Source organism: Opisthorchis viverrini (genome assembly GCF_000715545.1).
Source record: "Opisthorchis viverrini unplaced genomic scaffold opera_v5_288, whole genome shotgun sequence".
Classification (NCBI taxonomy): domain Eukaryota; kingdom Metazoa; phylum Platyhelminthes; class Trematoda; order Opisthorchiida; family Opisthorchiidae; genus Opisthorchis; species Opisthorchis viverrini.
The window spans coordinates 177,740-198,855 of NW_008751946.1; the positions used below are offsets into that span (position 1 = coordinate 177,740).

Below are 21,116 nucleotides of genomic sequence, written 5' to 3' on the forward strand. Positions count from 1 at the left end.
ACAATTACATCATCTTGGTACGTCTCAATACCCTCCAAATCTTTGCAATAGTATTCATAACTTGCTGAAATATAGCTGGTGAAACGTTCAAACCAAAGGGAAGGAAATTGTATCGGAATAACTCAAAGGGTGTGTTGATCACGGTAAGGTTACTGGAGGCTTCGTCCAGTAGTATTTGAAGATAAACATCTTTTAGATCGATTTTTTAAAACACTTGAACCTGATAAACGATACCAATTGACTAGTTTGGTTGCATTCATATCAACTTAATGTAATAGACAGAGATTCGCGTTTTCCACGAGGTGCGAACGAAAAACACACGGCCTGATTAACTATTGACTGGCTTTATATCTGACTACTTCAGTAATGGTCAGATGTATGCCTAGAGCAGTCAGCAGCTGAGAAAGCTCCATGTCTCCATTCTTAAGGATATACACAGTTGGCTAGTTGTCCTAGTATTACAACAAAAGGAGCACATTTCGAGTAATTGTATTTGTTCCTATGAAGACTGCTTCGTAGGTGGAATAGACCGCGGAAGTCGCAAGAGATGCCGAACGATTCAGGTGTCATCCAAAAAGGCACTGCCGCACGAAACATCGCTATTTCGAAGGTTTTTCAACACACAATCGATTTGCCTTATTCATAGTTGCTTATAGCCTTCTATATAGCTTAGGCGCATGAATCGAACATAAGGTTCTAAAAAGCAAATTTCTTAAGTCCATTCTTTATTTTTAGATTTCAGATAATGGTACTGATGTGATCCTGCGGAAATTTTTCTCCTTTTTTAGGCTTGATTTGCTTAGACTGCTCGACATTGGGCCCAGAATCACAACTCCAAGTTGCCATGACGGCCCCAGAATTTTTAAGCTGGGTAATGATCTTGGCTAATCGATATCTAAATCATTGTCCGAAAGTCTCAGAATGGAAGCTACGGTTGTTCAGACTAGGTGGGTTCTGCCCTTTATATAAGAAATATATGGCATTAATTAGGCAAGAAGCAATGGCACTTTATCTGAGTGAAAACTTGACCTCATAAGTGAACCATCGACATTTAAATTTATTTGGTCTTTTATTTTTTGAATCAAAAGATATGCTGGTGTATCCACGTCGCTGTTTCTTAGATGCGGTTCGAGTTCCATGTACGGAAGAAGTACACATACGGATTGGGGCCTCTCGAAACAGGAATACACGTTAAGCAGAAGGACTTGCCTGTTAGCCGACTCGATGCCGAGTGTAAAATTTGACCTTATTCGGTTTTTTATGCCGAAATCAGTAAATTGGAGAGTGTTTTGAAGGTGGTATCAATAATTATGAGTACTCATTCTTGATCAACTCTGTTCCTGCCTCACTTCTCATTCGAAATGCAGTGAATTTCGGTTGTTATGTGCTTGGCCTTCGCAGAAAAAAAGAAGTGGAGAACTACGTAGTATTTTTCGAGTGAACCTAACGAGACATCGAACTATCGCTTCAACCTATACCCACGTAACCAACCAGCCATAGCAGAGTCATTCATGTTCGCGGAAAAACAAGTGAGTGTTGAGCCGGGAAGACAAACTCCAGAGATTAACATATAATGAAAACTTAAATCTCACACTACCAACAATCTATAAGTAGATGAGCGAAAGAATAAACTTCACCCGACGAGTGGAAGTTCCACCTGAGAGGTCGTTGCTCGAGAATCCAGTCAACACATAATCGCGTGATGTGGATCCCGTGATTGAAGGGTTAGCGGCGCTACATCCTGTCTAAGTGCGAGTCAATCACACTGCTGATCAGCTCGTGGCCGAAAGGCTGTGTTCGATCCACTATCCAGGAGGTCGCAGGTTCGAGAATCCCCGGAGTTTCGTGAGATGGGCACTGCTGATGATCCCCAATAAGGGTGAAACAGCTGTACAGTGCTTCTCAGCTCTTCGGTATAGATCGGCTCCACTTACAGGACGAGATCTCCACACAAAAAACCAAATCTTCTCACACTATCAGTAATATATATATATATATATATATATACATATGACGTCGTTACTTTTGAGTCACTTTTGAGTCACTAAATTTTTTCTCCGGTTTTCTCGGTTCTTGAGCTCCAAGTGTAAAAGTTTTGTAATGTACTTATTTACTTGCGAGTTTGTGTCTTCTGGCTGCAGTTTATTTGTGTGGATGTGACGGTAAAGTTACGACAGTGAAGCATCAGCGTCAACACTGATGTTGCTGTGTTTGATGATTATGATGATGAGGGTAAAGAAACTGCCCGTAAAGTTAAGTGGCATGCGTGGGAAGTACTGATACCCAAGTTTTACTTTTCTCCTTTCGACACGCTGCATATCGGTGCACGTAGTGGAGTAACTCATCTGCTGAACCCAAGTTGAAAGTATTCAAACCAATTATTGGAATTTCACTATTCGCAAATCATCAGTGGTACTAACTAATTACAAAGTAATTTGGAAACAAAAGAAATGAAACATGACTTGAAATCCGGCAAACCAGCTAAACGAGCAGACGAAAAAAATTATGCGGGGTCAAAGTATCATTGGCAGGCCGAAGCCACATTAGTGCTACACAATAGGAACCGAAGTTATGAATATGACGAACAAAGTTGCAGTAAAAAACAGCGCGAAACAAAAGAGGAACGGAATGAGACTGAGAATGGCCGAGGGAAAGCTATCAGGGGGACGAATTTCAACAAATCCCAAAAACAACGTCGTTGATCCTCACAAACTAAATTCGACTACCATCCCAAACATCTTACGTGTTTTGTTGTTCGATGTCGTAATTAGGCACACGCACACAGTCACACACACAGGCACACGATCACAGCCAATGACTTGTGCTTGCTTGCTATTTTGGGCTCTCTGCGTACTTACGACACTTTTATGCGTGGCTCTGAGTGTGCATTTTTGCCATTGAACCTCACACCAGACCCAGTATTAAGGACACTTTATGCCTGATGTGCGAGTCTTGACTGTGCTAGAGGTTACCGCGTCTTGAAGAGCATTTAACATTGTTTGTCCTTTCTTCAGTTGTTGGTCTTTACACGCGTTCTCTCATGCAGAAAATTCTTCTATACGTTGGGCTTAATCGTATCTGATTGGAAGTGTTGGTTGCCTGACTTTGAAAGAGCTGTTTCTCCCTTTTATCTCATATTCTCCTGTTATCCTTCACGTTCATTGCTTGCATTCACTTTTTATGTCTATGACCATGCTCTTCAAAAATAAACCATAGTCAGTAATTGGTCTCTCTGAGTTGTCGGTTTTGAACGTTAAACACCGCAGCACAAGGTAGATTCGGTTTGGTGGGCCAGAACATAATATAAACTAAGGTACACCATAATTCGAACACCTACTACACTAGACCGTGGAATTATAACCGAAAACGGGATTTTTTTTCTGATTAGTGAAATAAATCACATGAAACCAGAATTGGAAAGGGAATGGTTCTCCAACCATTTGAAAGGGCATTTTTGCCAGCAGTCCAGTAAGATGATGGTGGAACTCGGTGTAGTCCAGATGATGGAAAAAACGGATGTGCTGTCCAAATTACGCGGTAAAAATGCGCACTTTGACTCATTTCCAATTTATAGTTTGGCCTGTGCAATCCAAGAACTGGCCTATGATTAAGAAGCAGTAAGACATTTTCTCACAGCATCTAGCAGCAAATGACGGATGGCGACCTTTGTCTAAAGGTATGCCACTGATGTGCAAATTCTGGTTTTGTGATCTAATCAATTATTAGCATAAGTCAGATTAGTACTTTATGTCACCATGGTCGTTAAGGTGTTCTCGATTTAGTTGTAAAGATTTCATGACTCAGTCGATGCGAAATCTTCAATGTACTGTGAATGAAATGTTGTGGGTCTTGTGCGTACACAGGTCAAAATAAGGTCTAGTCCTCCAGGATGACCTCGCTGTGAGCATTCGTATTGACTTGTTGGTTGGTTTGTCTCCACTTTAGTCAGTATGACCAAGAAAACTGGTCTTTCTGGTTTCACCAAGGCGACCTTCGGTCGCTTGTCCGTTTTGCAGTCCATTGAAGGGGATGATCGACTCTAACTCAAAGCTCTCAATGAGATGACTGCACTTCGTTTGTGGTGATGCACAGAAGGGGTCAACCTCTAACTCTTGGGACTTGGTCTTGGCGGAGCCGACCTATTTCACGGGTGCAAGCGAACCGTATTCTGTCGACTTCACAGCCTCTCGTTTTTCAGCGCAAGTTTCTTATTATGTGCAAGTGAATTCCGGTGACCTACTTACTAGGCCTGAAGAAATTTCTACATTACGAGCCAAAACGGGCCGAAAAGTGCACGATTGCCGTCGAGGTAATCTTGCTTCTGTTTTTGGTGTTGGAATTTGCCTCCATATTAAATTCGGAGCAACGAGTTGCGATGCTCATTTGGTCCCAGATTTGGGCAAATAATTGTATGCTACCTATTTGCGGTGCTCCATCGAATCTTACGATTTGCTCCGAAAAGAGGACGCTATCTTCTGGCTGTGGAAGTTTATCACTCTTACATTGATTGATGTGTGCCAGAAACATGTTTCCTTGAACTCCAGACAAGAAATGCCCTTAATCACAGACTGATGTATGTTAAATGTTTAACTTCGAAGTAGATTATTGACGTCTGAGAAGCGAAACGACCAATCCTAAACTTTGGGTACAGCAATACTGCGTCCCTCAAATAACAAAACAAGCCTCATCAAAAGGGCACAAAACGCGAAGATCGATCGCCCTACAGAGCGACTGATCTGCAAAATCGAGCTGAAAGCCGGTTTTCGGTTGAAGTTGTTATAGACCATATTCACATTCATCCTTGGTACCTTTAGAGTTCGAGGAAGGCATTTTCAGTGCTACATGCTTAAAGTGGTGTTCTACGAAAATTCATCAGCTAACGATTGTTCGAGGCCTCGGGAGGACAGTACCCCGTTAGATTTCCTATACGCAGAACTGCGACAACAGAATTTCCAAAACATGAGTGTACTACAAGGGAATCTACCAAAAGAGGATACACCTCACTATGGAGAACATTTTAGGGATGGATATCTTTCCATTACCATCCATCCTGGAAGAAACAAACGAGAAATAAGAGACTGGGAAAATCATTTAAGAGCCAGAACCAAAATGTTTTGGTGACAATTTCGCTTAAAAAAGGTTGGCCAAAAACTTGGATCATTTTGGACAAAACGAATGGGATTGCAGTCTATTCACGGTGCTAGCCACTGGGAACAGGACTGGATATGCATGTTCTGAGGATAGGGGACGGCAAGGAATCTCCGGTGTCATCAACATGCCACAAGGCAAGAACAAGATCAGTCAATAACCGTCCGCATTCGGCCCAAAGTCCGCCGACCAACCACTACAGCAATTCATGAAGTACGATCAGGGGTGGACGCATGTCTAAGTCATCGAATCAGCATGGACCGTTTGATCTAGCCAGCAGTGCAGGTGCACGATGGGAGCACTGCAAACACAACGATAGCCTGCAGAACCAGCTAGACGAATAATGATGCATTCGAACAACCGATGGAAGGTCGAAAGGGGAGCGAACGAGAGTGCTTGTCTAATGATAAAAACCAGAACGGCCGTTTATAAAACGAAATTCTCTGCAGCGAGCCAAAGCCTTTTCTCGATTCTGTCTTGGGGTCATTACCTGATTCCGAACAAAGGGCCTTGTCACCATATTTTGCCAAAGTTGTAGTAACTATTCGGGTTATCACATTGTCTGCATCAAGTGCACTTCCTGCACTCCAGTTGTACGATCACAACAATCCTTCTGAGAACTGGTGGCTTTGAAAGGAAATCCACGACGATTTCCTGATACTGATCGATTTCAGTCTCGAATTAAAACAAGGTCCAGTTGGTCTGTTACGGCAACAAGACAGGCCACACGAGCGACTAGCAACAGCTTAAGGTTCAAACCAACGAAAGATCCCCTCACAATTATCGCTGAGTGCCAGAAATTCTCTACAGGGAAACTCAGAAACCTCTGAACGATTACGATTTCCTAAGCTAGTTCACCAGGACAACACGACGAATATGAATGGTGAAAAGTTTTCAGTAACCTTGTGGGCAGTTTCCCTTATGAAAATATACTGCGGTATCTGAAATATCGTACCAACTGAAACATGAGGCGGCCTATGTGCAGCACATTCAGTTAAAGAACATCATAAATGAGAGATTCACTTGGGTCTCCCGTAAAAAAAAATTAATTTGCGAACGAGTGCATTTGTCTCAAGGGTCATGTCATTTACTTTCATCAAACACCACGTGGAAAATATAATGACATTTGTAGTAGAGTGGCATAGTAACGCGGTTAAAGGGATGACTAAAGGGTCACGAATACGGGTCAAAGAACGGTCATGTCCAGAGTGAATACACACAAGGTTGGTCGTGCAAACCGGGTCAGGAGTACTTTCCTGAAAGCTTAGTGGCTTAGGGTTCCAGTTGCTTGTTTGGGGTCCATTGAGTGACCTGCGGTTGCCAGGTACCTGACGATCGATGAAGATGGCTTCCGTTGCTTCGTGGTTACACAGCGTGGTTTTGTGTCATGGCTTCTCTCAGGTATGTTGGTATGTTTTCAGACATTTTTCGACCGCCTCTACCCATGTGGGTGTTCGCGCATCCAAAACTGAACTGGTGTATGACGTGAGAGATATAACAACCACGTGAGCACAGGCAGATGAACGCGGACTTCCTGGAAAGTACGTTTGAGTAGGTTCGCTCGAAGGCTAATGTGAGTTACCGTCTATGATCCGTGAAAAGATAATCGCCCATATACAGCAACCGTGAATGCATATCTGGTAAAACAGAGACAAACGAATCCACTCTACTAATGAACCACTTTGGATACCCATTTGCCAATAATGTTTCCTTCAAATACCTCACTTCCTCAGATGAGACGTTAGGTAAACATATATTCCTAGTGCGGTCACACAAGGAACTCTTTCACAGAACCACCACCATATTGCGTCCAGTTCATGTGCAACAAAGACAAACCGAGATAACCAGGTCTGCATTTGAACGAAGAAAATATGATACTTCAAATAACGAGTTTCGTTTCGTACGAACACAAAACAGATACAAGATTGTTGTATCAAAGAACAGAAACACAACTAGAAAATAAATTAAATCGAAAAGTTAAAGAAAAAAAGTTGTGTCAGGTGAGGAATGAAAACGGACCAGATTATAACCTGCTACTCAGCTGTTCATATCAATTTGACGTTGTCGTTTACGTCGCTCCAGCCAACGGTCGAAAGCAGGGATCCTTTGTAGTAGTGCACAAAAGAGATTGGCCGGAGTCCATTGATATTCTGAAATCATTTGGTCAATTGCCATACGGGTCTGAGTGGTTGAGAATCAAGAGAATACACGATAGACTGAGTAATAAATTTCCTAGCCGAAGCGCAACGAAAACTCAACAAAGAGTGACAATTCTAGGAAGCTTGGAGGTGGCTGATCCGAGGAGACCTGAAGACGAGTCAAACGTAGCTCGGTCCCGACGAGCAGAGTTATGGGGAATGAGACTGGGAAGGAAACCCACACACCGCGGTATTTATACGGTCAACGGACTGCCGGATGAACAAAATAGTTTGGAAAATACGCGCACCTGACTAATGACAGAAGGTAACTCCATTGCAAATTAGATCAGTTGGCAATTCACCTAAATAGTTTGTACTCTCAAACGTCAGTGGAAAAACTGCTGTTATGTAAACAGTAAATTAAAACACACGGTGGTCAAGCCACCAAGAACAGAGAATCTCTCATTATTCGGGTAGTCCTCAAAAAAATTGACAAATCTAAGAAAGTTTGCTCAAAAGCAGAGGCTCTGGGTACAATATTGGAACCAAAGTCAAGCAAGCTTGTCTGTCCTATGGGTTACTAGGAGGTGCCAGGGGATGAGATGATTGCATCAAGTAACTCCGCTGTGCGGGACTCAATGAGCTACAAAATATCCATGTTAGCTAGTGCCTCTATTGGGATCTCACGGCTGATATATTCGACTAGATAAGCCGTTGCGCAGTAGAAAGCCATTGTCACTTCACCAATTACTTGTGGACGCACAGTTCAACTAACCTGTGACTGCACTGAGAGGTGTGTGAACGACTACGAGGAGTTCAAAGAGTGTTGGAACAGTTGTCAACCAGCGGCTCAACCGAAACCGATTGGTTCGTCTACTATGCGAGAGGATGATCGTAATATTAACCTTCTAATATCGTGCTCAAACATGAGCAGTACATTTACTGATCGTGCTAAGTCGGCTGCTAAGGGACAGGACAGTATCGCGGTCTGGTAGTTTGTATACCTCTGTGCGGTTCGTCTGGCACGCCCCAACTAATTGTAGCTCTGACACCATCAAAAACAAGTTTTACGACGCCCTGAATTCTATGTTGCGGCGAGCTGAAAGCTCGTACATCGTGGTGGTTGTCGAATATATTCATATATTAATATTTGAATGTCCTACAACTCAAACCGATCATATTGGACACTTTTGAACACCTTTTGAACACCTTTGTGGATTTCAACCACACGCTTGTCCGAAGTCGATTCTCCCTTCGCCTTCCAGGACCGCGTAAGGTGCGGACAAATCGCCTAGCAAGTGAGAGGCTGGCAGACCCTGATGTCAAACGGACTTATCAGGATCGTCTTCCAATGTCTCCTCCAAATGCTCCACCATTAGATGTGAATTCATACTTGGACGAGATTTCCACCTCTTTTCACAGTACTGGGAGTCTTGCCTGTAGCACGGTGCTACCAGTATAACGGTGGATACTACTGACGAGACATGTAAGTAGTATGTTTTCTCGTAAATCCGCTTCGCGTCTATTCAAAAGTGAGATTTATTACGGAATTTATGGAATTACTTTGTGGCATTCATTCACTGTTGATGAGTATCCAGGAAAGTTTAGGAAGACGCGTTCGAAAAGAAGACGGATATTCATTTTTTTATAAACAAGATGCATGTGAGACTTTTGCTTCCCTGTCCAATAGTCTGTAACTGTTCAGTTGGTGTTTTCCAATAAATAACTCCGCAGACATGAACTGGTGTATGACGTGAGAGATATAACAACCACGTGAGCACAGGCAGATGAACGCGGACTTCCTGGAAAGTACGTTTGAGTAGGTTCGCTCGAAGGCTAATGTGAGTTACCGTCTATGATCCGTGAAAAGATAATCGCCCATATACAGCAACCGTGAATGCATATCTGGTAAAACAGAGACAAACGAATCCACTCTACTAATGAACCACTTTGGATACCCATTTGCCAATAATGTTTCCTTCAAATACCTCACTTCCTCAGATGAGACGTTAGGTAAACATATATTCCTAGTGCGGTCACACAAGGAACTCTTTCACAGAACCACCACCATATTGCGTCCAGTTCATGTGCAACAAAGACAAACCGAGATAACCAGGTCTGCATTTGAACGAAGAAAATATGATACTTCAAATAACGAGTTTCGTTTCGTACGAACACAAAACAGATACAAGATTGTTGTATCAAAGAACAGAAACACAACTAGAAAATAAATTAAATCGAAAAGTTAAAGAAAAAAAGTTGTGTCAGGTGAGGAATGAAAACGGACCAGATTATAACCTGCTACTCAGCTGTTCATATCAATTTGACGTTGTCGTTTACGTCGCTCCAGCCAACGGTCGAAAGCAGGGATCCTTTGTAGTAGTGCACAAAAGAGATTGGCCGGAGTCCATTGATATTCTGAAATCATTTGGTCAATTGCCATACGGGTCTGAGTGGTTGAGAATCAAGAGAATACACGATAGACTGAGTAATAAATTTCCTAGCCGAAGCGCAACGAAAACTCAACAAAGAGTGACAATTCTAGGAAGCTTGGAGGTGGCTGATCCGAGGAGACCTGAAGACGAGTCAAACGTAGCTCGGTCCCGACGAGCAGAGTTATGGGGAATGAGACTGGGAAGGAAACCCACACACCGCGGTATTTATACGGTCAACGGACTGCCGGATGAACAAAATAGTTTGGAAAATACGCGCACCTGACTAATGACAGAAGGTAACTCCATTGCAAATTAGATCAGTTGGCAATTCACCTAAATAGTTTGTACTCTCAAACGTCAGTGGAAAAACTGCTGTTATGTAAACAGTAAATTAAAACACACGGTGGTCAAGCCACCAAGAACAGAGAATCTCTCATTATTCGGGTAGTCCTCAAAAAAATTGACAAATCTAAGAAAGTTTGCTCAAAAGCAGAGGCTCTGGGTACAATATTGGAACCAAAGTCAAGCAAGCTTGTCTGTCCTATGGGTTACTAGGAGGTGCCAGGGGATGAGATGATTGCATCAAGTAACTCCGCTGTGCGGGACTCAATGAGCTACAAAATATCCATGTTAGCTAGTGCCTCTATTGGGATCTCACGGCTGATATATTCGACTAGATAAGCCGTTGCGCAGTAGAAAGCCATTGTCACTTCACCAATTACTTGTGGACGCACAGTTCAACTAACCTGTGACTGCACTGAGAGGTGTGTGAACGACTACGAGGAGTTCAAAGAGTGTTGGAACAGTTGTCAACCAGCGGCTCAACCGAAACCGATTGGTTCGTCTACTATGCGAGAGGATGATCGTAATATTAACCTTCTAATATCGTGCTCAAACATGAGCAGTACATTTACTGATCGTGCTAAGTCGGCTGCTAAGGGACAGGACAGTATCGCGGTCTGGTAGTTTGTATACCTCTGTGCGGTTCGTCTGGCACGCCCCAACTAATTGTAGCTCTGACACCATCAAAAACAAGTTTTACGACGCCCTGAATTCTATGTTGCGGCGAGCTGAAAGCTCGTACATCGTGGTGGTTGTCGAATATATTCATATATTAATATTTGAATGTCCTACAACTCAAACCGATCATATTGGACACTTTTGAACACCTTTTGAACACCTTTGTGGATTTCAACCACACGCTTGTCCGAAGTCGATTCTCCCTTCGCCTTCCAGGACCGCGTAAGGTGCGGACAAATCGCCTAGCAAGTGAGAGGCTGGCAGACCCTGATGCCAAACGGAATTATCAGGATCGTCTTCCAATGTCTCCTCCAAATGCTCCACCATTAGATGTGAATTCATACTTGGACGAGATTTCCACCTCTTTTCACAGTACTGGGAGTCTTGCCTGTAGCACGGTGCTACCAGTATAACGGTGGATACTACTGACGAGACATGTAAGTAGTATGTTTTCTCGTAAATCCGCTTCGCGTCTATTCAAAAGTGAGATTTATTACGGAATTTATGGAATTACTTTGTGGCATTCATTCACTGTTGATGAGTATCCAGGAAAGTTTAGGAAGACGCGTTCGAAAAGAAGACGGATATTCATTTTTTTATAAACAAGATGCATGTGAGACTTTTGCTTCCCTGTCCAATAGTCTGTAACTGTTCAGTTGGTGTTTTCCAATAAATAACTCCGCAGACAAGGCCTTCTTCCTTGCACCAGGACCACTGAAGCATTGGATATCAGACTAAACAATGGCATTGCTTGAATCTCGGAGGAATATCCCAGCTAATCCCGAACACAATTTAACCCAACGAATTATCAGACGTCAAGTGGAAGTGTGTGAGCCGGCCGTGAAGTCTGATGGACACGGAAAGCCAAGGAAATGGAATAGGCCCAGAAAGTTGGTAATGCCCGAAGATTATTTCGGTTGATCCGTGTGATCAGACCCCGGAAACTATCTGTGAGCGAAGCCATCAGGGATCGAAACGGAATGACCATGTTGAGTAATGAAGAACGCTTCGACCGTTGGGTAGAATACTTCGGACAACGGTCATCGTGGCTACCTGCTGCCACTCATCTGGAGCTCACAGTTGAGGTAGAAACCTGGACGGTGAACGTGAAACCCCCTAAGGTCCCCAGGGTTTATGACTGTATATGTTCTCCCAAGCGCCACCGAGCTTCGGGTCCGGATGCACTCCCACCTCCATAGTTCAATGATGGGGGTGAAGTCCTCAGTTAGAAAAGAAAGAAAAGAAAGCGTTCAGCTGTAGCACCCTTCCGGTGCCTAGCTGCCATACCACTCGAAGGAAGCACGAGGGCTGGGATACTGCCAGGTTGCTGAAGCCTAGACAGGGGAAGTCGAGAGGGGGAGGTGGGATTCGAACCACGGACCTTCCGGTCAGTAAATTGGCGCTCCAACCACTTAGGCCATCTCGCCCCCAGTTAGCGCTTGTCTGATCTGTTTGCCTGAATTTGGGAAAAGAAGACTGTCCCAGATAACTGGAGAAATTCGGTGATAGTTCCTTAGATAAGTTAGTCGGTGAACTACCCTTATATCGAATGACGTTTTGTCCAGCGAAGGACAATATTGCAAGGAACATTGACCGCAAGTTAACCCTAGGCTGTCAGCCACTGGCATGCACACAAAGATGAGTTACACGTTCGTACAGCGTGTGTACGGGGACCTGGATCAAGCATTGATTGTGACTCACACCCTTCAGTGATGCCCTGCTGCAACTTTCTCCCAGTGAAATGATTTTTGACTGAAAAATGAGATAATCATGTCTTTTGACTGCGATTAAGGACGAGCCTATCACATGTCAGTTACAACTGTCCAGTGGACTCAGGAAAGAAAAACGTGCATACTGATCTGAGGAACAGAACCACGTAATTTAACCCATTCAGCGGAGTCAGGTCACTGACAAGTTACAGTCTGTTGACGTATAGTCGACTCCGAGTCGGGACGGGACTCTCCGGAGACGGGTATACAGAAAACCGACATGATTATACCGATATGGAAACTTCCAAAGTCTCGTGGATAGGTTATGTAGACAGAATAGGACCCATATAATTCCTGCCACATGCAGAATGCTGTGGAAGGGGTTATGAAAGTCTTAAACAGCCGGTTTCGTTCTTCTTGAGACATGTCAGGTAGGGGCAGTCCCCCAGTTTCTATCAGCCTGATGCTCTACTTGAACCCCGATTGTACGAAATTCACGAAATAAATGGGTTTAACGCAAGACTCAACCGAACACCCGCTGAACGTATTTTGCAGACGCTCGCACCGATAATATCGTTCACAAAAAGACCACTATCTGCCTTAGAACACGGTAGTCTTTATGAGGCACAGAACTACAGTATTTGAGAACGAATAAATCTGTCAAACAAAAAGAACCCAAGCCAATATCACTTTCAGGTTGAGCCACCGCCTAATAGCGATTCATTTTGAAGACAGAGGTCATTGAACAGAAGGCTTCCTTGTATTTGTTGGCAAAGCTCCAACTTTGTTTTGAAGAAGTTGGGACTCAACGGGCCAATGATTCGGTTGTCACTTTCGTGAGAGTTCATAACTCATCTCAAATTAGATATCAGGAAAAAGGTGATGTCATTAGATAAAGCAAGGTGGAGTGTACATGATTTGGCCTTCAACGCGTGGACTAGATAGCTTCGGTTGGTGACGATGACGACGATACTACAAAATACCTCAACTCAATAAGCCGATGTTGTCGCGGATTCAGCTACTAGCTTCGATTCACGATATCAAACCATCTGAGCCACTGTGGAAGGCAGATAATATCCACAAACCTTCAAAGAACATCGGAAGATCTCGCTTTTTTCCATTACTTCAATGCCTGGATGGGTAAGAGACTAGCCAGCCTGACAACCTTTTGTCTCCCTTAGAGGACAAGTGTATCGAATTAGAGTTACCCCCTATAAACGGACTAACGAGAAGCAAACTTTTTGAAAAGCATCTTTACTAGGAAGAGGTGATCGTTGAAGTGATCTCCAAGAAAACTTAAGTGTTTTGAGGAACCACAGAAGACGATGACAAGAATAACCAGGGCTGTTCCAGCTGGAAGATAAAAACTAGGTCCTCGAAAGTTATCTACGCTAGGCATCATGTCACGAAACCAGACAGAGTTCGTCTTATTTGGATGCTTATTAAGGGGGAATACTACACATTACTTTACGTCATTGGTTTATCTGTTTTTAGACGCCAAAGGCACAGCATAAACAGCTCCACCTTATCGTCAATAGTACCTCGGTTAATGCCTTCACCTGACCGTCAAACCAACAGATCCGACAGTTCAACGGTGTGTGGGCGCAGTACGAATGGTTGGAGGAACCGGACTTGACGGTAATGCGCAAAATGTCATGATTTTTTACCGTGATCTACAGGATGGATCTACAAGATGGATGTGGCCCTGAATGTCAAGTAAACCAGGTTGGTAGATAACGCTGCCATGCAATAATTCGGTAAAGACACCTTAACAAATTTCCTAGGGGCGCGGTAGTGTTACATAGTATACATACTTTTTGGCTATTAGTGAAGCCTGACTCTGTACCATTTGGTATTCAGCCTTAAAAAAATGTACTTTAGCATGCTAACAGCAAACTCTTAGAGTGCTAATTCTACGAGTGTGCTACTTTTTGTAATCATCGTTAGCTGAATAATGGCCAGCACCAGTTAGCCGTTTGTGTGTACCTACAAGGCATCTTCTGGTGCAGGCCCCCAGAAGCTCTCTTACATGTTTACGGGGCTCAACTGTCTACTTGTATCGCCCCCAGCAGGGTAAACCGATGGCTCTCAAACTGCCTTCTCCCGTTCATCACGCGGCTTGCACAAGATGCGGGGTGTTCCGGTCGATACGCATGCGGCTCAGCACAAGCAGCATGTGGTATTATCCTATGTGCGCTGGTGTACATCGACGCAGTTCGATGTGATGGGCCAATCCAAAAATGGATAACAGCCTACCAAAGGTTTCATACAGAGTAAGTAGAGTTAGATGGTGCCTCGCCTAGCAAACTGTAAGCTTACACTGACGAGTAGCTGACTGCGAATGGACCACGTCACACAATACTGTTCGGCTTTCATTAATACGCAGTGCTTGACGATGGTATCAGCATACGAAAGGTCCTTACAACAATCACTCAGCAGCAGCCTTGGGAATTGTTTCTCTCTGCTCCGGTACATAGAAAGAAACCGTTGATGTCAGACCACGACAGAATAATGCAATGCACCGAGTAGCTCATGAGTGTACCCTGAGAAGAGGAGGCTAATCAGATCCCAACAATACCGTACGCTTTGTCAAACCAAGCGCTTACGTTTCTCTTTCAGTTTATCCGTGAATAACACGGAACAGGGGAATCCGAGTAAACTGGCGTTATGCTAATCATGGCAAACAAATCAACCTGACAAACTCACCCGCTCTGCTAACTCTTCCGGTGTCTCGCCTTCCAATGGATAGATAGGCTCACCTATATATGTTCTGTAGAGAGGTGGAGTATTTGAAGGAGGCATAGAACAAGCACTTACCTGAGTTTTACCGGGAAGTATCCATAGAACAATGCAAATGGCAGTCGAGTGCGTTCATAAAGTCTGTACCACCAAGCTGTGTCAACCGAGAGTAGAAATTACGATGAGTAAATTGTACCTACATTTGCCCATTTGTACCACTCGTATACTTTCGCGGATATTCTCGGTAAACATTGGATAGATAGGCTAAAAGTGAGAAATCTCGGATAGAAAAATGTGCTGGTTTCGGTACAATGAAACAACAAACAAGACCACGTGAATTAACCTAGTAATTTATTAAATTTGTGCCAATTATATCTATTTCTACCCAGAATATCTGAACGAAGGTTTAAAGTGGGTACGCACTTCGGAATAGAGTCAAATAGGGGTAACCTGATGAGCTAAGAATAAAACGGCTTTGTGGAGCTGAACATGTACAAAGTTAGGCAGACTATAACGAAGCTTCTTTCAGACGTATCACGAATGTGCCTTCAATGTGATATACGGTATTACATAAACATCAAGACGCGCCTCTAATGAAAGCAGAGGCATTACGTTACCTCATTCTTCCAATCGGCCCGGATACGACCAGAACTCAGTAGAGCAAGAAACAAACCAGAATCGACCAAAATGTAGCACTTTATCGAGAAATAAACTGTTACATCAGTCATATTGTTTTTTTAGAGAAAACCACTGTACTCGGTTCAAACAGAAAACAACGGTATCAAAAAGAACATCTAAGAATCCAGAGACAATGCAGAGGTTTTGACCCAGTAAGATATATCGGGGTGGGGTGTCCGTGTGACACTTGCACAGCCTCCCATACCAGGGCTCGGAACAACATAATCTCCTGTTCCTTCAAGTTGGAAGTTGGGACATAAATAACAACTTGCCCTTTTAAAATGCAATGCACTGGAATTTGCCGCCAAACACCGCTGCCGTGTGGTACCGATCATGAGCCAAAAGCTTTGGTTGAAGAACCAAATCGTCCGTCTAGCACTGGAAGCCCTAACAGTGTCTCAACACACGTACAACCAAGATAAGCACAAAAAACACTTATGTTACATCAGCCGTCGCGTGGTAACATCAGACAGTTAACCTAACTTGCCGAAATCAGTAGGACGTGTAAGCGAAAACGGGATACTAGTGAAGCCTCTCTTCCTTCTCTTTCACGTATTTTTCTCCCTCCTACAAACTCACCCACCCTTGTAAGCCTTTCTAGTAGGACTGACGACCTTTATTGGTCTTGCACCTGTTTTTGTGGAGACATCTGCAGGTCAGGTGGTACCAAAATTCTCAGGCATCTTCAAGCCTCAACAAGGTGTTTACCAAGCTCAATCACGTGGAAAATACTTGAAACCGACTGGGTAGTCATCGTTTTCGAAAAAGTTTGGTGACAATCGGTAGATTTATTACCAACAAACTTCAAGAAATAGGATACCCAGTGAGTTTGATTAGACGACAACTAAGGAAGATATTGGTTCCAGTATCTAGACCCAGTAAAGAATGGATTGGCACAGCAGTCATTCCATATAAAGCAGGAACATCGGAGGTTATTCGAAGATTGTTGAACTTAGCCAACATTAGAGTAGCTTTTCAGAAGGGAAAAACGCTACGCTCAGTTTTGGTGCAATTGAAAGATCCCCTGCCGGCTGAAAGGACTAGGGACTGTGTGTACAAAATTAACTGCAACGATTGTGCTAAGGTTTATATAGGACAAACTGCCAGGGAATTGCACACCAGAATTGGTGAGCATAAAAGAAGGATTAACAAACCACCAAGGAATGCAGAAGAATACCAAACGCTGGTCAAAGACTCAGCGATGGCGGTACATGCCTTAGACACGGGACATAGAATAGATCTGGAGAATGTGGAAGTCTTAAGACGGGGACTGCGATTCACACCACAACGGCTGATAGCCGAGGCGGTGGAAATCACTAAGCATCACAGCGTGAATAGAATCGAGGGTGTGGAGCTAGCGAGCGTATGGAAAGCGGTCTTAGATAAGCCGAGTTGACACGTGACGGTGTGGTTGTCAATCCACTTAGGATCATTAGAAAAAACCGGGGGGTAGGGGTGGAAACCCCAACCGACCAAAGGTCACAGCATCCCTCCTACACAACTTTCTTAGCACTAGCTCACCCACACAGACTAACAGAAGGTTCAAACGAAGTTCAAGAGGAACCATCAAATGAACCGAACCAGAAGAACTAGACCCTAGGCAGGACCCAAACACATGTAGGTTTCCCCACCGACCCAACACTTGTTCAACCACTCTAACACACTAAAATCCCTCGGCCGACACCCAACAGAGATTTAGCTTGACTTAGCTGATTGGTTCTCCTTCCGCCTTAAATCTCGATCAACCTCGGAACCCAGTCACTTGGCCTGACGAAGCTTTTGTGTCAAAAGCGAAACGTTGCCCAGCAATAAATCTACCGATTGTCACCAAACCGTTTCGAAAACGATGTTTACCAAGCTGTTTTTAACGTTTGCACTCTGTCCTTCTTCGTACACTAGACTCGTTTGAAGAGAAACAAGATCTCGGGATCCAAACAAAGTCGTTGGGTTGACTCTTCTACCACTATCCAGCTTCCAGCTGTGTACCTCCAGCGATCCAGACGCCACTGCAACAGGCTGTGCAAGGGGCGGCATCGTTCTAGGTCACAGAGAGGAATGCTTATTGTTTGAACAGATGCCTGTTCATAGTCCCCTCTGTGTGGTTAGTCTGGCAACGCCTGCGAGCGGATCCCATTTGAGGGAAATAGATCAATGTCTGTTTACCGTGTCTGTATACGCCCCAATCCACTCTAAATCAGATACCATCAAATACAACTTTTATAACGTCTTAAATGATCGGTTTCGGGTGGCTAGAAACGCACAAGATTTGTGTCCACAAATGGACAGACTTAGAACATTTTAGACTCAAGTGGGCGGTCGGTTTGGGCTGGATTCGGTATGCGCGGACAAGGGTTAACAACTGTCTGATATCTATTCTGACCGCAGATTGTTTCTATGCAGTACGAACTTCTGAAATAATTGGAATCGTCTGGTTACATAGTGCCCCGCCTCTCACCAATAGCTCACCAACCACTGAAATGGATCACATCACCATCAGTTACCGATGACGTGGATCAACAACCTGCTGCCACTTGTATGCCATCTGACCATGCACTCGTCCGCAGTTGCGTCACTCTTCCATGTTCAGGGCCACGTAAGGAGCGATCAAGTCGCTTAGTAACCGGAAGCCTCGCAGATCCCGAGGTCAGAAGAAAGTACCCAGTGCACGCTGGAAAAAGGTCGTCACATTCTTGAATTAGGCCGAGTTCCTCCTAGGGTACGGCACTGCCAGGTGCACTGTCACTAGGTACAACATAGAACAGTTGAGCTCGTTGAATCTCGGAGAAAGGTTCTCCTCGGTCCCGAACATATTTCAAAACGTTGAATTACCAGTTTCCCTGCAAAACTCACCGTGCTTCCTGAGTGTTAAGCCTGGTGAACACAGAAGTCTAAAGAAATCAAACAAGTGAAGGAAAACGGCAACCCCTCGAGTATATTTCTCTTGACACGTGCAATTATCATGGTCGTAATGTTCAAGGCTGTACGTACGATCACCCGTGAGCTAAACTATCAAACATTAAATCGACGAGACCATCTTGAAGAACGTCTCTCAGACAGATCCCGAACTGCACTGTAGCCCTGGACGGTGAAACTGAAGTCACCCTAACGATCTCGGAAGTTTACGACTGCATGTTCTCAAGCGCCAACCCCTCGAGTATATTTCTCTTGACACGTGCAATTATCATGGTCGTAATGTTCAAGGCTGTACGTACGATCACCCGTGAGCTAAACTATCAAACATTAAATCGACGAGACCATCTTGAAGAACGTCTCTCAGACAGATCCCGAACTGCACTGTAGCCCTGGACGGTGAAACTGAAGTCACCCTAACGATCTCGGAAGTTTACGACTGCATGTCTTGTCTCAAGCGCCACCAAGCTCTTTTCATGGATGACCTTCCACCAGCATTGTTCAGGGATAAGGATGAAGTCATCAGTAAGCGCTTGTCTGTTCTGTCTGTTTTCTAGTTGGGAAAAAACTGTGCCAAATGACTGGGTAACGAGACTCTTCGTGTCACTTGTCCTTCGTCTATTTATGGTGGTTTTTGAAGCATGGACAAGAGAGTAGTCAGAACAATTTCGTGCTAGCTGCGTTTATAAATCCATAACACTCCATTACGTGCCAGGAAAACGCCCTGTGCAAGCGACCTACAGTTTTGGCATTCCCGGAATTCCTAACTGCACTTGACTCTACTGGCCGGTCCGTTTTCCTTAAAACCTTCGCTCAGAAAATGTCCTGAAAGTCTTTGAATATAATAAGTCCTTTGTATTCTCAGATTTACAAGAATATGACCGTATAAGGGGGATTTCCTAAAGCTTCTGCACGAAAAATGGTGCCGAAAACGACATCCACACTCTCCATTTCTACTGAATTTTGCGATCAATGCGATAATGAAACAAACGCTGGAAGGTCTTCAAAACATTGATGTTCAAAAAGCTGTTGAAAAGTCCTTGTCCGCCTGGAATATACGGGTGATACAATTGTCGTCCTCGGGAAGGAAAGGTGCCTTCCAACGAACTGATCAGAGGCAGGTCATGCTTTAGCATCCGCTTTGCACCCACAAAGCTTAAAATCATGCTTTTGTGTATCTTGGAATTCGTGTAAATCCTGACTGTAGATTAACAGATGAGGCCAATGCACAAATCTGTAAGGCTCAGGTCGCGTTCGCTAATTTGAGAAACCTATGGCGGTAAAACGTTACATCTCTGAATTTGGAGAGGTGAATACCAGGTTGTGATACGTAGCTTCTGACAGCAACAAAACTGAAACGTCCTGAGGTCTTCGATAAGCGCTGTCTCAGAACCACAGGTCATGGAGGTTTGTGTCGGAGGATCCTCAACGAGACAATCAGAAAGTTAGTGTTTGGTTGTGCAACAGGGAAGTGACTCGAATAATGTATTCAACACTAGAATCTGCCGTGTTTTCTCCATGCATTGTTTTTCGAGTTCAGTTCGATTGACTCAAACAGAGAGAGGTGGACAACTTTAATCTGGTATGTAATTATGAAAATGACTACGGACTGTTTGGGTATTGTAGGTGCGACCCGCCTTCCAGGATGCAGTCCACGTGATCCCCCTTTTGCCTGATTAGACAAGCTGCAAGATGTGGATGCCAATCGATTTCGATGGCGTTCTTGTCAGGTTGTCTGAGTGGGTGTTTGGAAGCGTGGGCGCCTATAAATGATTATGGTAGGCTAGCGCTGGGTCTCTTCTCCCTCCACACTTATTCTTTTCTTCACAATAAGGCTTTCAAATCTGTGTTGAACACGTGATGTGCTGCCAACGACGATGATGACGATGACATCCGGTATCACGAAGAGCGACACACCAAGTGGTTTTGGCACCGCTAAAAAATCTCACGTGAAATACTTTGTTTTGGATTTTGCAATGTGCAATAAACTTATCGAGACGTCCGGACCATGTGGTTCGAAAGTTTGTGCAGAAAATGCAATTCGGACGTATTAGAGATTCCTACATAATGCTCAAATTGGCATTACAGTGCACATCCTCCCTGTGCCTGGCTGGAGTTGTTTCAACATATGGCGTCAACATTGATGGCGTCATTTTCTATCCGGATAGTACGAGTACATATTCAAAGGTGTAGGCCCCCTGAGTGCTTGAGTTGGACTTTCCTTTTTTACTCGCCCTGAGCTCAAGGTAACTTGGTGGGGCGAAACTACTGACGAGGGGGTTTCGTGGAGCGAAACCAACTCTGACCATTCCATTGCTCCTGTCTACGCTTGGGCAGCC

General features: G+C 44.1%; 1 protein-coding gene across 1 annotated transcript in view; it reads right to left on the reverse strand.

Moving 5' to 3' along the window:
* T265_09595 (hypothetical protein) overlaps window positions 1-21,116 on the reverse strand; it is a gene marked incomplete at both ends in the record, with an annotated part of 64,055 nt that overhangs the window by 6,473 nt on the left and 36,466 nt on the right. Inside the window, 2 exons of the mRNA XM_009175710.1 lie at window positions 15,157-15,220; window positions 18,718-18,755. Of these exons, the coding sequence (XP_009173974.1) occupies window positions 15,157-15,220; window positions 18,718-18,755 (102 nt within the window). The remainder of the gene's footprint in view (window positions 1-15,156; window positions 15,221-18,717; window positions 18,756-21,116) is intronic.